Source organism: Vulpes lagopus, chromosome 5 (genome assembly GCF_018345385.1).
Source record: "Vulpes lagopus strain Blue_001 chromosome 5, ASM1834538v1, whole genome shotgun sequence".
Classification (NCBI taxonomy): domain Eukaryota; kingdom Metazoa; phylum Chordata; class Mammalia; order Carnivora; family Canidae; genus Vulpes; species Vulpes lagopus.
In genome coordinates this window covers 132743902-132759527 of record NC_054828.1, presented here as the reverse complement: position 1 = coordinate 132759527, position 15626 = coordinate 132743902, and the positions used below count along the sequence as shown (strand labels likewise).

Below are 15626 nucleotides of genomic sequence, written 5' to 3'. Positions count from 1 at the left end.
ACAGCAGAGGTCAACATCACACTTGTTGTGGGGAGTGTGCAGGTATTTATGTGCATAAGTAGCTGTCAGAGGGGAGAAACTCTGGTAGCAGGAAATCTTTTCAAGCCAGGAATAATTGAAATCTTACAGATTTGAAATAGCACCAGTCATAAGATGTTAATGTATGCATGAGTCTTATCTACTACCAGAAGCACCTTTTCAGTTTAAGAAATTCAAATGTCATTCCTTAGTTAAGAATTACTGGTAATATATAATCATCAGGGAAATGCAAATCAAAAACCACAATGAGATGAGATAACACCTCACACCTGTCAGAACGCCTAGGATCAAAAACAAGAAACAACAGGTGTTGGCGGGGATGTGGAGAAAGGGGAACCCTCTGCACTGTTGGTGGGAATGCAAACTGGTGCAGCCACTCTGGAAAACTGTGTGGAGGTTCCTCAAAAAGTTAGAAAATAGAGCTAGACGATGATCCAGTAATCGTACTGTTGGCATTTACCCCAAATACGAAAACACTAATTCAAAGGGATACACGTGCTCCTGTGTTTATGGCAGCATTATATGATAGCCCGGCTACGGAAGCAGCCCAAGTGTCCATTGACTGATGAATGGATAGAGAAGAATAGAATATTATTCAGCCACAAAAAGAAGAAAATCTTACCATCTGCAACAACGTAGGTGGACCTAGAAGGTATTATGCTCAGTAAAATAAGTCAGACAAAGGCAAATATCACATGCGGAACAACAACAACAACAACAAAAAGCCAAGGAAACAAACAAAAAACCCAACAACTGATCCCTAAAGACAGAGAACAAACTGACGGTAGCCAGAGGGGAAAGGGGGGAGGGGGAGGGTCACAGTGGGGAAGGGCAGTGGGAGGTCCAGGCGCCAGGGAGAGAGTGAAGAAGTCACAGCATAGGGGAAACCATAGACGGTAGTTTAACAGGCGGCGGCTACACTTGTGATGAGCACAGCACACCTAGAGGTGTCAAATCATCGTGTTGTACCCCTGAGACTAACCTGACCTAGTGCATCAACTATGGAAAGTTACTGATAATACATAGGGACACAGACATCAAAAATAAAACCCAGAAAGCTTCGCGTGGTACCTCACTGACGTTCCTCTTGAGAACTGGCACATCGGCCACATACATTTTGGGTGCTCATTGGCTTTACCTAACAAGCCTACAGTATCTCATTCTAAATTGGAGGGAACCGGGCAGCCCGGGTGGCTCAGAGGTTTAGTGCCTGCCTTCGGCCCAGGGCGTGATCCTGGAGACCCGGGATCGAGTCCCACGTCGGGCTCCCGGTGCATGGAGCCTGCTTCTCCCTCTGCCTGTGTCTCTGCCTCTCTCTCTCTCTCTGTGCCTCTCATGAATAAATAAATAAAATATTAAAAAATAAATAAAACGGAGGGAACCAAAGTCCGTAAACGTTAAGTAATTTGTCCAACACCCCTCGGTTGGCTTGCGGCGCAGGGGAAGCTAGAACCCATGTTCTGTACTGGAAGCTGGAAGACTGTTCTTCATCCACTGCCAACACACGAACTTTTCTACTAGTAATTACATAGAATGTGATGCATGGTAAAAAATTACGACGTTATTTTAAATTCAATTAAAACATTTGTTTAAAAACACTTGTTGAAAAATTGTCCAAATTGGCCTTTTCTGTGAATTTTCTCTAAAATCTCCCCTCCTTTCTTTGTGTAAGATTTGGGGTGTTCTGGGCTCACACCACCTCAAAGGTAAATGAAGCCTGGCCATCAAGCCATCCCCGGGCGAAGCCCCAGTCCCACTGTTTACACAGGGAGATGTCTCGGGGACACGCGCTCCCACAGCCTGACACAATGAACCCTGGGTAAGAATGTGATTCTTTGTTGGAAACTTCGTGCTTTTTCCTGAGAAATTGTGATTATGAGATTATGTCTCGCTGACGTCTCATCCAAACTTTTCAGCCAAATGGAATCACTTCTTTTCATAACAGCGTGATAAATTTTAAGTTCTGACCAATCAAAAGATGATTAAGGGGAAACGCTGGCTTCATTTTTGGTTCGCTAACTTGTTTTTCATTGAAAATGTAAGCAACAACAAAAAGAAAATTAAAAAAAAATGTAAGCAACAAGGTTTTAAAAACTTTTAAATGAAGAACTTACATATGTGTGTATATATATATATTAATATAAAATAACACAAATACTTTAATTATTTAAATTACATGTTCGGTAATTTACTATAGTATACAACAGCAACGATATGATAAATTCAATTCAGTCTTTTAAAACACAAAATCCCCTTTAAAAATGACCCATCATTCCTTGGTATATAACAGAAGTCTGATAACCATTTCATCATGGATGCTCATTAAAACTTCCCTGTCTCCTTAAATGCTAGCATGGGGATTTGGGGAGTAATTTGTAATTTTTCCCTTGATTTTACTGAAGGACAATCAAAATAATTGCTTGATTTCACCCATAAATTAATGTTCAGCTGAAAAGGAAATAAAATGTAAGGCAGTGAAGGAAGGTCACCCCGAGGTGCAGCAGGCACACCTGCTTGAGCATCTGAGCTTTCATTATGTGGGCTCGGTTCTTGATGGCTTGTTAGGATGAATGACCTTAGTCCTAGCAGCCTAATTTGTGGAAAAAATTAGCTAGAAATGTATTATAGAGCCTGTAAACATCTCTAACTCCTCATAACCAATATCTTCCACTGAAAGGTACAGCTGCATTAATATCACAGGGAAGAAATTCCTTATGGGAAAAAGTCAATCTAAGATCGATCTCTTTATGACTCTCAGGCTGAGGTGTGCATGATGTAATCCTGCCATGATGCATTTTTGGCAATAATGCCCTAGCCACCTGATCTCGTAGATGTTCTCCACACTCACCTCTGCTACGGGCCTCCACCCCGTAGTTACAGGAATGATATCATCATTGAGACCCCAAAGCCTCATTAGTGAGCTCCGTCCTGGATTTAATCTCCTGCCAGAACCTCCCCTTGCAGCTGCCCAGGTGCCAGCTTGGGCTTCCTTTCCCGGGACAAATGGTTAAACTAGGGAGGGTGAATTCCTGCAGGAAGATCGGGAAGTCACGCTCTCATTTCCCACGCGTGACTTCCCACCTGGCTGCGACCACAATGAGCAATCGGGCAAGGACAAACAGGCCATCTCAGTGAAGCAGAGGGGGCTCCTCAGCACGCTGCTGTGTGTGTGTGGGAAAATGAATTTACGGCTGGTCTTAATTTGTGTTGTCGTATGTGTTATCCTAAGTTCTGCCCACACTTGGAGACCCTGCACATGAAACCAAAGGCTGAGTTCACATCGGAGAGGGGAGGAAGAGACAACGCTCCCTCTTTCCCAAGAACACCCCCCACCCTTGTCATCCTCTGCTCTGGGACCCTAGACAAGCCACCGTATGCAACACATTGTAAAAAAAGGTCATTACCTTCTGTGTCTTGCATATTTGCCACTGACGTGACCGCTGCCATCACAGCCAGGCGTGGGACAGCTGCAACGGGAAAGAGCTCATTACACGGGGGCCACACTGCAGGCGGGTGAGGCCTAGGGCTTTGGGAATCGGGTACACGGATGGAGAGAAGGCAAAATCTAGAAGGAGGGAACAAGTAGGCGCAAGCCGCCCGTGAACCCGAGAGCGCGACCGGCCCGTGAAAAGGCACAGATTTCCTAAGTCGCTAACTGGGATACATTTTGCCTGCAGAGCACTAACCTGAAGAGCTCTTGTATGGCTGGTTCCACGGGAACTGTGGAGAGATAGGAAACAGGTAGAGGTTTATCATCTGTCACACATCCCCTGTCCCACAGAAAGCTATCGAAAGGCTGGTGTCAGACCTGGGGGCCGCGTGAACGGTGCACACGGCTCCGTGGGACAAAGAGGGCCCTGAGCGGGGCTTCCGGGGGCTTGGGGACATGTGGATGGACATACCTCGCACCCCTTTGGACCGTGTACGATGACGCTTCTCCTCGGCGTCCACCTCCATCTGTGGATAGATGAGCAGGAGGTCAGTGCGCGGCTCCCGCCCGCGAGGGCCAGCGGTGCATGCCGCCGAGCACCGGCATCTTCGTGGCTACGGGGCAGCCCTCTACGGCAGGCGCGCGGGGCAATCTAACCGAGCCGCCTAAAACAACCAAAGCAGACCTTGCCCTTGCCGGGAACACTTCATCGGGGGGCCCCACCCTCGTAACGCGAAGACTTCGGTGAAGCTTCGGGTGCAGACCGTTTACCCTTTTCAAAGACCGATCAGGAGACGCCTGAGTTAATTCCGAGCTGCGCTTTGTACCAAGAACATAAGAGACGGACGTGAAGTTGGCAAGAAGGTGCATACGCGTCGCCTGGAACCGAAAGTCTGATGCGATCACGGCACCGAGAGAAGGGGAGGGAGATGTAGCAGAAGGACCTGCTTAGCCCGGGGCCGGCTCTGGGTCATTTAGTTTCAGATGCAATCGCCGTCCCCCTGGTCTAAGTCGTTACGATGCTTCCTGGGGACGCAGACCCTCTGCCCACGGTGACCGGCGCACCTTGCACTTGGCAGATTACAAAGCATTTCCGTGTATCCCTCGTCCGGCCCTCAGGACGCGGGTGTAGGAAAGTTATCTGTATTACATCTGCCCGGTAGCTGTGACTCGCCCGAGCTCCTCCGTGTAGGGGCTCTGGTGTCACGGCTCTGAGACCCGGCCACCTGGCTGACGACGCATCTCTAAGCCCAGGGGCCACTGCTGGGTGGGCGATCGTGGCGCATATGGCGCGCCGGGTGTTCCACGTGGTGACCGGCACACGTGGCAAAGCTGCATCGTAGGGGAGGGAATTCTGCTCAACGTATCGGAGGGGCCGATGGGAGAAGAGCGGTGAGGACAAAGCTCCTCCCGTCACCAGGACAGGACGTCTCACCGCCGTCTGTGACGTCCTTGCCCGTCCAAGGGCCCCGCGGCAGAAGGCCCGGGCACCACAGGACACCCTCCACGCACAGTTCACGTCCCCTGCACGTCAGGACGAGGAGGTCACAACGGGGTGCAGGGGGGCGTGAGGCGCATGTGGCTCTGTCAGACGCACACGAGGTGGGGCACAGGGCAGGTGGGCTCTGACAGCCAACCCCGCGCGAGGCCTGAGCTCCACAGACGCAACGCGGGGGGACCGTGACCCTGAGCCAGCAGCCCCCTGACCGGGGGCTCCCGACAACCGGCCACCACGTTATTATCCATTCACACCGGGTACTGAGCTCGGCAGCGGCCGAGGGGAAAGAAAATACATACAGTCGAGGTCATCGCTCATTGAAGGAGCTTGGTGTCTTCCAGCGGAAGATGCGTGTGCAGACGCAGGATCCACCGGGTGGTTACAGTCGGAATTCGAGGCACGGAGGGGCCTGCGTGAGGTGGGCCACCGAGAAAAGACTTCACGGGGAAGCTGTGGGGTTGCAGGACGTGTGCCGGAGAAGGAGAGGACGGTGCTTCAGCCGCGGGGGGACCCTGCACACGGGGTCGGCGTGAGGACCGCTGAGGGCTGTGTAGTGGGACACCGGCAGGCCAAGGGGTGGAGTGTTGGGGAGACACGGGCCCGATGCATGGGCGGGGGCTGGGGGCCGAGGCCCTGGGGAGAGTGGGGAGCAGGTGCTTTGAGGGCCGGGCAGCCCCGTCCGGCGGCGGAGATTCCCGAGCACGGGGGCTGCAGACGTGCCTCACAGGTGGACTGTATTTACTTGAGTTTTAGATTTTATTCATTTATTTGACAGAGAGAGAGAGAGCGCACAAGCAGGGAGAGCGGCAGACAGGGAAGGAGAAGCAGACGCCCCGCTGAGCAGGGAGCCCAACATGGGCCTCGATCCCAGGACCCCGGGATCATGACCCGAGCCGGAGGCAGACGCTCAACCGATTGGGCCACCAGGCGCCCCTCACACGTGTGTTTTAGAAAACACTTGAGCGGCAGTTTGAGAGCGTGTGGGGGCAGGAGCAGGACTGGGTGGGGAGGGGAGGCTGAGAAGGGGCACCGTGCCGGGCTCCACGGGGTGGGAGCTCACCCCAGGAGTGCAGGGGGGCTGGAGGAGGAAGGAGCAAGGACCTGGCTGGCCCCCGTCTGGCACCCGCCCCTCCTCTGCTGCGTGAGCGCACCCGGGCTCCGTGCGTGCCACCCCCGGGCGCGGGCACAGTCGGCGGCTCTGCAGCACAGGCCAGCGGCCCCTCCGGGTAACACAGCGATGCTCCCAAATCCCTACTGCACGTGGAAACGCTTTGCAAACACCGTGAATCTTCAGCGAAGCAGCTCGGCCCACGGGACAGGCAGCAGAAGCGTGTCAACGTTCAGGAGGGTGACGTCCACGGACCGCGTCACGTTCTGTGGGAATAGTCTACACCTCCCGCCCCACCGCACACCTGTCACGGGGCCAGGGATGCGAAATCCTGCTCTTCCAGGAATTCAAAACCAAGGGCCAACCCAGGGCTGGTGGAGATCACTGAGAACCGTCCTCCCGGGGCAGGTGAGCGTGGGTGCGCTGCGTCCGCCCCACTCTGGGAGGGAATGAGGGGCTTCCTGAGGCGGGGGGTCGGCGGTGAAGTGTGGGCTGAGTTGTAAAGATTAATTGCAGTTTGAGGCTAAAAGTAGGGGGAGAGGCACATGTTCCGGGCTGAGGGAAAAGGATGTGCAAAGGCCCTGGGGTTTGCAGGCTTGCCGTGCATCCTGGGGCCCGGAGGATGGAGGTGCAGGGCTCTCTCCATCCCTCGCAGGAGCCCCATGGCCTGGTGTCCTGTTGTTGCTGCTGCCACAGCCTCTGACGGGCAAACCTGCTTGAGAACCGCCCCAGCTGTGACTCAGGACAGAACTTGTCACCAAGGGACATCTGGGGGGCTCAGCAGTAGAGCGTCCACCTCCAGCTCAGGGCATGACCCCGGGGTCCCGGGATCGAGTCCTGCATCGGGCTCCCTGCATGGAGCCTGCTTCTCCCTCTAAGTCTCTGCTTCTCTCTGTGTCTCTCATGAATAAATAAATAAAATCTTAAAAAAAGAAAGAACTTGTCACCAAGAGGGCGTAAGGCTGGCGTTCCTCTAGGTGTTAAATCAAAAAACTTGGCCTCATTAGCTAATGGCTCATGTGCTTGCATAACAATTATTTTATATTTTATGTTTAAATATTTAATCCATTTTTTTACATATGGAAGGACAGTCTCATTTCCTTCCAGGGAGTTAATTCTGCACTCATGATTCATTGAACGAACAACACTCTTCCCAGCACGTGACGTTCCCCTCGCTGCGTGAACTGGGTCTGCCGCGGGGCTGTTCTCCGGGACCCCACAGACGGCACCCCGCACCCTGCACACCAGCAACCCGGGGCGTCCGGCGGCACCAGGGTGGGAGGGCCGCGGGCCGCAGCTGGCCTGGGCCAGGGCTCAGACCGGACGCCCGCCGAGCCCCGAGCTCTCTCCCAGAGCCGCCCCTCAATGATTCAGGAAGCAATTACCCATTTTGTCAATTAGCCAGACCCTCTTTCACCTCCCGCTGCTCTGCGTCGGGTCCTTTCACTGCTCATTAGCACCGTCGGGATGCGTGGGCTGTGCACGAGCAGGAGCTGGAGGTCGTTTCCTAAGTGGTGTGACTCGGGGGACAGGCGGGGCAGGGAACAATGAAGAGACACCGCAGCGTCCGGCCGCATCCAGTGCGCAGATGCACCTGCGCGCCCGTGTTTCGCCTGCACTCAGCCCCGTGAACCGGGTGTCCCGCGTCACGAGGCCCGGGCCCGCGTGGCCACGCTCTCACGGTGGACGCTGCTGCCTCCAGGTGCGCCCCCAGGCTCAGGGGGGTCTCGGCTCATAAACACCCATCTGCAGACATCAGCAACGATCAGGAATTATGGTCGCCGTCAGCCTTGACCGCGTTAGAACAAGTATCGTAGCGATTGAAAAGCGTTTCCCCCAACACGACAAAATGTCCTGATTTTTAATGAACTTAATGCAGTGCAAATACACGAAGTTTCAGGGTTTCCATCCAGTGTTACAGTGAGTGACAGGATGGCACGTTCAGAAGTTGCAAAGTCGGGCGACACGGTTGGTGGCGGTTTCGGCCGCGGACGGGGAAGCTCACAGGATGGAGACGAGCAGCCGCCAGGCAGAGAATGCGTGCGAGAGCCTTGGCTCGTCGGCTCCCACGTCTCCTTTTCCTTCCAGACCTTTCTCCGGGAGGATGGCAGCCAGGGAGCCCATCCTCCGCGGAAGGAGGCCCGCGCCGGCCCGCGGCCTCTTCCCCCGTCGCCCTACGCCCGTGCGCTTGCTGAGCCGAAGCTCGGCCGACGGCGGCAAGAGAGAGGGAACGACAGACAGGAATCATCAGGACAGAGGACAGGAGGCGGCCGAGGAGAGCACGAGGCCCCCTGCGCCCGGCCCTGGCGCAGAGTGTGACACGGTGACCCAGGGGGGAGCCCCAGCCCTGTACCCGCTCCAGAAACCGGCGTATTGCAAGTTCGTTTCAGTGAGAAAGTTCGTACGGCTCGAGGCGGGACAGAGCAGGGAAGCCGCAGCCTTGCTGTGCGCCCACCCGCCGCCGCGCCCAACGGCAGACAGTTTGTGCACAACGTCGAGTGAAGCTCGGGCCGTAGAGCGTCATGTTGTCTCCGACTCCTGGCACCACCGGCGGCCTCTGCTGGCTGCGCCCCCACGGGCGCTCGGACGGGCCGCAGGTGGGCACGGGCGTTCAGCTGCGAGGCGGGGAACGTGGGTGAGCCGGTGAGGCCGTGTGCTCGGCTGCGGCATCGACAGAGCTCTGGGAGCCCCCTCCTAGATGCCCTGGGCACGCCCGGGCCACGGTGGGGCACGCCGCCCGAGGGCGTGGGGCAGTGGCCGCGGGGCGGGAGGAAAGCTGCGGATCTGTGGTCTGCACATCACATCCGGGCCGTCTCCCAGAAGCTTCTGGTTCCTCCAGGACGTCTCCCGGCTCGCCTGCGAGGACAGTGGACGCCAGAGCCGCCTGGAGACGGGGGATGCGCACTTGCCCTCGGGGCCCAGCAGCGTCACCACGGGGGATGCACCTGCCCGTGTTGTCAGCGAGCCCCCCAAGGAATCCTCGGGACTTAACACTTTAAAAGTGATGCCGTGCGGGGGTGGGGGGTGGGCGGCTGGGTGGCTCCGTCGGTGGATTTTGGCTCAGCCTGACCTCAGGGTCACGACCGTGCTCAGCGTGGAGTCTGCTTCCCGTAGTCTCTCCCTCTCCCTCTGCCCCTCCCCAGCTCGCTCGCTCTCCTCTCTCTCTAAGGGAAAGAAAGAGAGCTTTAAAAACAATAAAAAAAAATCAAAGTAACAAATCCTAAGCAAAATCCTATGCAACTAGCAATCATCGCCGGGAGGGCCGGCGACAGTCCCGACCCAGGAGCCCTGGAGGGGAAACGTGTCATCGTGACACAGTGATTCTGAGAGCAGGTGTGGGGCCTGCCGCCAACGAAGGCACCTGCACAGGAGGCCCTGGGCTGACCGCTGAGCACCCCGGGTGGACCGTCGCCCTCGCCCCGCGGCCTGCCCACGTGTGGGGGGGACACGACAGCCCAGTGACGTCCCAGCCCCAGAACGTAGATGAGATTGACGAGAAAGAGGAGGTCTTATCCTGGAGCCACGCGGACCCGCAGACCCGGGGCAGAGGCTGCCGCCCGTTTCCAGCGTCCACCCACCCGTGCGTTTTGGTAAAAGGGGCGAAGTATCGGATGAAGGCCGGCTCTCAGGGAGCTCGAGCTGCGCCGGTCAGCCCCGTCCTTTAACGACTGTCCGTTAATCTGATCACAGTTTTAAAACTTCCGGGATGCAAATAAAGAGCTGCCGAGAAATACCTGCCCCCCCCCCACCCCACGCAGGCAGGAGGCGAGCGAGCAGGCGGGGGCCCTGGTGGTGGGGCCTCGTCCACGGGGGTCACCAGGCTGCAGGGAGGGGTGGAATCGGCCACGGGGCTCTGCGCTCCCCCGACTCCTTGGGGGCAGGAAGCTGGCCGCTCTGGGAAGGCTTCCGCAAGCTCGGGGGTGGGGGCCGGGTGTCAGGAGCCCTGGGTGGCCTTGGCCCCGAGGACGCTCCCTCACAACCACGGTTGGGCAGCAGGTTCCGCTGGAACGTTTGAAACCAAACCTGAATTTCAAAGGCTTCAAGGTGACTCCAGGGAGGTAAAGGCGGAGACTTTTCTCAGAATAACTTGTTTGATGTCCCTCCCGCTCCGTGATTTTATATCCACAGATTCTGCTTCCCAGTTTTTTTCATGGTCGCCCAGGGGTGGTCTGGGAGCGGAGCCACAGGGCTGGCAGGGGGCGCACCCCCCCAGGTCACCTGGAGGCTGCTGTGTGGAGTGCTGGGGACCCCAGAGAGTGTGGAGGGGGGCGCTGGGGACCCCGGGAGCGTGGGGGGGCAATGGGGATCCTGGGGAGCATGGGGGCCCTCCTGCTGGGGACCCCGGGGAGTGCAGAGGGAGAGCTGGGGACCCTGGGGAGTTTGGGGGGGGGACGCTAGGGGTCCTGGGTAGGGTTGGTGACCTGCTGGGGACCCCAGGGAGCATGTAGGGGACGCTGGGGACCTGAGGAGCGTGGGGGGTCAGTGGGGACCTCGAGGAGTGGGGGGCCAATGGGGACGCCAGGGAGCATGGAGGGGCCTGCTGGGGACCCCAGGGAGGGTGGGGGGTTCCACTGGGGACCCTGGGGAGTGTGTGGGGGTCGCTAGGGACCCCAGGGAGTGTGGGGGAGGCAATGGGGACCCCGGGGAGCGTGGGGGGGCCAATGGGGACCCTGGGGCACATGGAGAGGCCCACTGGGGACCCTGGGGCACATGGAGAGGCCCACTGGGGACCCTGGGGAGCATGGGGAGACCTGTGGGGGACCCCGGGACCATGGGGGCTGCTGGGGACTCCAGGGAATGTGGGGGGGCACTGGGGACCTCGGGGAGCATGGGGACCCCCGCTGGGGATGCCAGGGAGGGTGGGGGACCTGCTGGGGACCCCAGGGAGCATGGGGGGGCAATGGGACCTCAGAGAGTGTGGGGGTCCAATGGGCCCCCAGGGAAAGGGAGTTGCTGGGGACCTCGGGGAGGGTGGGGGACCCGCTGGGGACCCCGGGGAGCACGAGGCCGGCGCCCTGCCCCCTGAGCTCGGCTCCCAGCCAACGGGCCAGAGCCCACGCGTGTTCCGGGTTCCACGGCGGCGGCGGTGGCGGTGGCGGGGGTCTCTGCTTCCACGTCGGGAGCCCCACGCGGGGTTACCGGGTGCCGAGTGCAGGGCTGCAGGTGAGGCCCGAAGCAGGTGGCTCCTTTGGGTGAAGCGGCAGGAGCGCTTTTACCAAAGTGAGAAAGCAGGAAGGGAGACCCCGGCTGCTCCGAGGACGGGAGTTTCGGATTTCGCGCGTCTCTGGTTATTGCGGCCTCGGGCGACCCCGCAGGCAGGCCCCGGACGGAGAAGGCGGGGACACCGGGGAGCCCGCGTCTGGCCCAGAACTGCTCGGCTCTCGGGGCGGACGGTGGGGCCAACACCTGAGAATGTGCAAGTGTAGATCCGAACCTGGATTTCTGATTTTCCTGGGCAAACAGGAGGATCTGCAAACGCTGCACGGCGGGGGCGAGGGCCGCGGTCCCACGTGCAGCCTCGCCGCCTGAGCCCGCCGCCACCCCGGCCCCTGCTGTGACACGGCCCACCCCCGCCTGGGTGCCAGTGCTCCGTGGGCTGGGTGGGCTGGGTGCCCCGTGCGTGTGCCCCCGGCCCCTGCTCCTGCCCGGCGCTCGCTGCCCCGGGGAGCCCGAGTCTGAGGAAGGCAACGCGCAGCTTCTGCCCCGGGCCCGGACGGGGCCGAGCCGTGGTAGGAACCCGAGGGACCCCAGACTGAGCTTCGGGTCCTGGCTCTGGAGGCCGGGCCGTGGGGCGGGGCCTGCGTGGGCTGTGGGCGGGGCCTGCGCGTGCTATGGGCGGGGCCTTCACAGGGCGGGGCCTATGTGGGGCGGGGTCTGTGTGCCATGGGCGGGGCCTGCATGTCCGTGGGCGGAGCCTGTGCGTGCTGTGGGCGGGGCCTTCATGTCCGTGGGCGGGGCCTGCGTGTGTTATGGGCGGGGCCTCTGTGGGCGGGGCCTCTGTGGGCTGTGGGCGGGGCCTTCATGTCCGTGGGCGGGGCCTCCGCGGGCTGTGGGCGGGACCTCCGTGGTCTGTGGGCGGGGCCTCCACGGGCTGTGGGCGGGGCCTGCATGGGGCAGGGCCTGCATGTCCGTGGGCGGGGCCTGTGTGCCATGGGCGGGGCCTGCATATCTGTGGGCGGGGCCTGCACTGGCGGTGGACACCAAGCCTCCACCTGTGCCCGGTCTCCAGCATCCAGGTGCGTCTCCAGATCAGGGACGTTCGCTCCACGTGTAATAATTCAATTTTCTCTCCATTCTTCTTGGAATAATTTTTCTTCCATTCCTCCTTGTTTTCCCTGCCGCAAGTTCCTGCCAACAAGCGTGCGGTGGCCTTCAGGTCCTCACCACCTGTTAGCCGCTCGAGTGGGCATCCATCGCCCCTCCGGAGGTGGCGCGGCCAGGGCCTCCCGGAGTTGGGGCAGGTGGGCCGGTCAGGCAGGTGGGCCAGTCGGGGCAGGTGGGCTGCGAGGCCATCCCTGACACCTGCCGGCTGCACAGACGGGTGGCTGGCCAGGGCAGCACCTCCTGTGTGGGCCGTGGTCCCGCGCTCATCCCGGGGACACTTGCCTCGGGGCAGGTGGCTCGCGGGGTGGTGGCTGGCGGCTCAAGGACGAAGCCGGCCACCGGTGGGTCAGCCTGTGCATCACGGTTCTGTCATCTGTGAGGTGCCCGCTGCCTCCCAGGGCTGCCGGGGGCACAAAGGAGATGATTCCAGGGAGAGCCTGGCACGTGCTGGTGCCTGAGCAGCGCTTCTGCCTCTGTTTCCCCGAAGGGCCGGGAAGCAGAGATGCTCTCGGTTTCCAGGTTCTGTGCACACCTGTCACTTGTGATGCGGGGGGGGGGGTGTGCTGCCTCACAAGTGACAGGTGCTGCATCACCGCCTTTCCCCGCGCCAACCATTGATGGGCCTCTGAGTACGGCAACCTGTGCCGCGGTGCGCAGCTTCGGGTGTGCTCTGCAGACGGGCCACACGTCCAGGCACATATCACAGAACCTAAGAAGGGTGTGGGTGTGGGTGTGACTCCAATGGTCAGCAGGGCTCGAGTCTTCTCTACGTCCCCAGATGCGGCAGGGCAGCAGTGGGCAGTGTCTTCCAGGACGCAGCCGTCCTGGAGGCCAGAGAGACAGGTGGTCCGGCTCCAGGGGGCTCCCGGGGCTCCAGGAGGCCGGCAGGGGACACCCAGCCCTGTGGATGGGGTTCTCCGTCCTCCTGGTCTCTTGTCCATGGCCTGGCACCTGGCCCAGGATGGTTGCTTGGTAAATACCAGCCACACTGTGCCAAGTGAAGGTGTCACGGGTCCCTCAAAAGTCACCCAGCTGTTGGGCAAACTTCCTTGGAAATGTGGAAAGAAATTCTGCAGAGCGAAGAAAAGGGGTAAAAAAAAAAAGGGGGCAGCAAACCACTCGCTAGAGCAAAATATTCCAATGAAGGAAGGGGCTGCTCACAAATGTGCAGGAGGGAGCGACTATTCACAAAGATGGGCGGAGGGTCCCTTTAGTGACTTTAGCTGGAGCCTGTTCAGGCAAGCGTGATCTGCGGTGAAAACCATCCATCCCCACCCGTGGGGCACCTGTAATGTCCATTTCCTGCCGGGGGGCGGCCGGGTCAAGGGGGTCCAGCTGGGCCCCCTGTCCCTCTGCCGCCGCAGCCGGGCACGGGGAAGGCCAGCCCCGGCGCTCCTGGGACACACAGGTGCGCCCTCACTCCTCTGCGCGGCGGCTGTTTACAGACTCACGATCGACTTACAGACCAGCGAGCGGTTTTTGAGCGCCAGCTCTTTGTTCCCGGCTGCCTCTGTATAGATGCAGTTTCCGGCAAATTAAAGACCCTTAAATAATTGGCAAATCACCGAGAAGGCAGACGCACAAACAAGAACTCATCACACAAGGCCAAGTGCCAAAGTGCAAACACACCCGTGCGGTGCTCTGGGGGCGGCGGTGATGGCTGGGTGCTGGATGCTGGGTGCTGGGTGCTGGGCGCTGGACCCCGGCCCGTATCTCCTGTCGCCTCCTGCAGCTGTGTGACCCTGCACAGGAGCTCACCCGGGCGCGTCCCCCATCTCTTAATGATACGTGTGGTCACAGCACCCAGGTGTGTCCTGGGGAAGCTGGGAGAGCGAAGGAGACTGGCTTTGCAAGCGTTCTGGAAACTAACCCCACGTAAGCAAGAGCGGTAGCGTCCAGGGCCAGGTCTCGCCAGGTCCGCGGAGCTGCCATGTGCGGTTCAGACGGAGCCCAGGACCCCTGGCACTGCGTGTCCCTTCCATCTGCAGCCACCATGTCCCTCCCACGGGCGGCCGGGCCCAGGACAGGGAAGAACAGCCGCTCCGTGGACGAGCGCGGGCTGCACACGTGGCCGCCCAGTGCTCCTGTCACGACAGCCACACGGCCAGCACGGCCCTTGAGCCGCGTCCCTGCTTGTCCCTTACAGGCGCGGTCCCTCACACCTGCCTGGCGTCTGCCTCTGAGCTGACCCCCTGCTGACGGCCTCCCAGAACCAAGTCTGCTCCTGGACTCTTCGGCCGTGCCCACACCCTGACCGCGGGCCAGGCGCTGTGCCGCCCGTGCCCCCTGCTTCGCTGGCTCCCACCAGAAGGCAGCCCGGGGGGTTGGCGGCTGGCAAGTCCGGGCCTTACAGGGTGGACCCTGGGGTGGGCTCCATACCCGTTCCCAGACCCAGGCCGCACGGTCCACTCTACTGCCCTCGCCACCCCTGGTCTTGGGGATCATCAGTTCCCCAGGAGGTGAGTCTGTCCCCGGCTGCACCCTTCCTTCTAGCGTGTTCCATCTGCCCCTCTCGTTGGCCCTTCTGCTTTCCATGAGGTCCGGTCTCCTCTGCCCGTTGACTCTGTGGATCTTTAGCAATCGCCACGTCTCTCCTTCTTTGCCACCAAACAGGTCTAACAGAGACCTCTCAGGTGTGTGCATCCTGTTGGGTGACGCCTCCGTGGTCACCAGTGACCATGTCCTGGATCCCCGAAGCCTCACGGCCTCTCCTCCTTCAGGGAAGCACTTGATGCTGCTGCTTGCCTCCCCCGGACCACAGACCCCCGGCCTCCCTGGCTCTGAGGGCTCCGTCCCGGGGCCACAGCCCTGAGGAGGAGGCCAGCCACAGCGGGTGTCTGGTCTCAGCCTCCTCGGGTAAGCCCAGGCGCGGGTCCAGCTGCCTCCAGAGCACGGCGGCTCACAGCAGATCTGGCCGAGAGCCACATCCAGCGTCCCTCCCCGCACGGGGGCTCCGACGCCACGTCCCTCCTCCTGTCCCCGTGTCCGTCCCCCTCGCCGCTCTCCTCCTCAGCCTCGCGTGCGGTTCTCCCCGAGTCGTTGGCAGGTCTGGGGGTACGAGGTCCTCCTCCGTTGGGTGGCGCGGTCTGGTGAGGAGCGACCTCGTCCCACCGTTGGGCCTCTCTGCGATTTACTGAATAAATGACGTGATCGCCCCTTCAGTCTCCAGCCCTGAAGTCACATCTCCGATCCTCGGTCAAGTCGGTCATCACCTTCCGGTTTCCCTG

The 15626-nt window shown here is 59.7% G+C and overlaps 1 protein-coding gene across 1 annotated transcript in view; it reads right to left on the bottom strand.

Annotated features, from left to right (window-relative positions):
• MYT1L (myelin transcription factor 1 like) overlaps positions 1-15626 on the bottom strand; it is a 405580-nt gene that overhangs the window by 133288 nt on the left and 256666 nt on the right. The window contains 3 exon segments of the mRNA XM_041754071.1: positions 3444-3506; positions 3726-3759; positions 3942-3996. Coding sequence (XP_041610005.1) covers positions 3444-3506; positions 3726-3759; positions 3942-3996 — 152 coding nt within the window.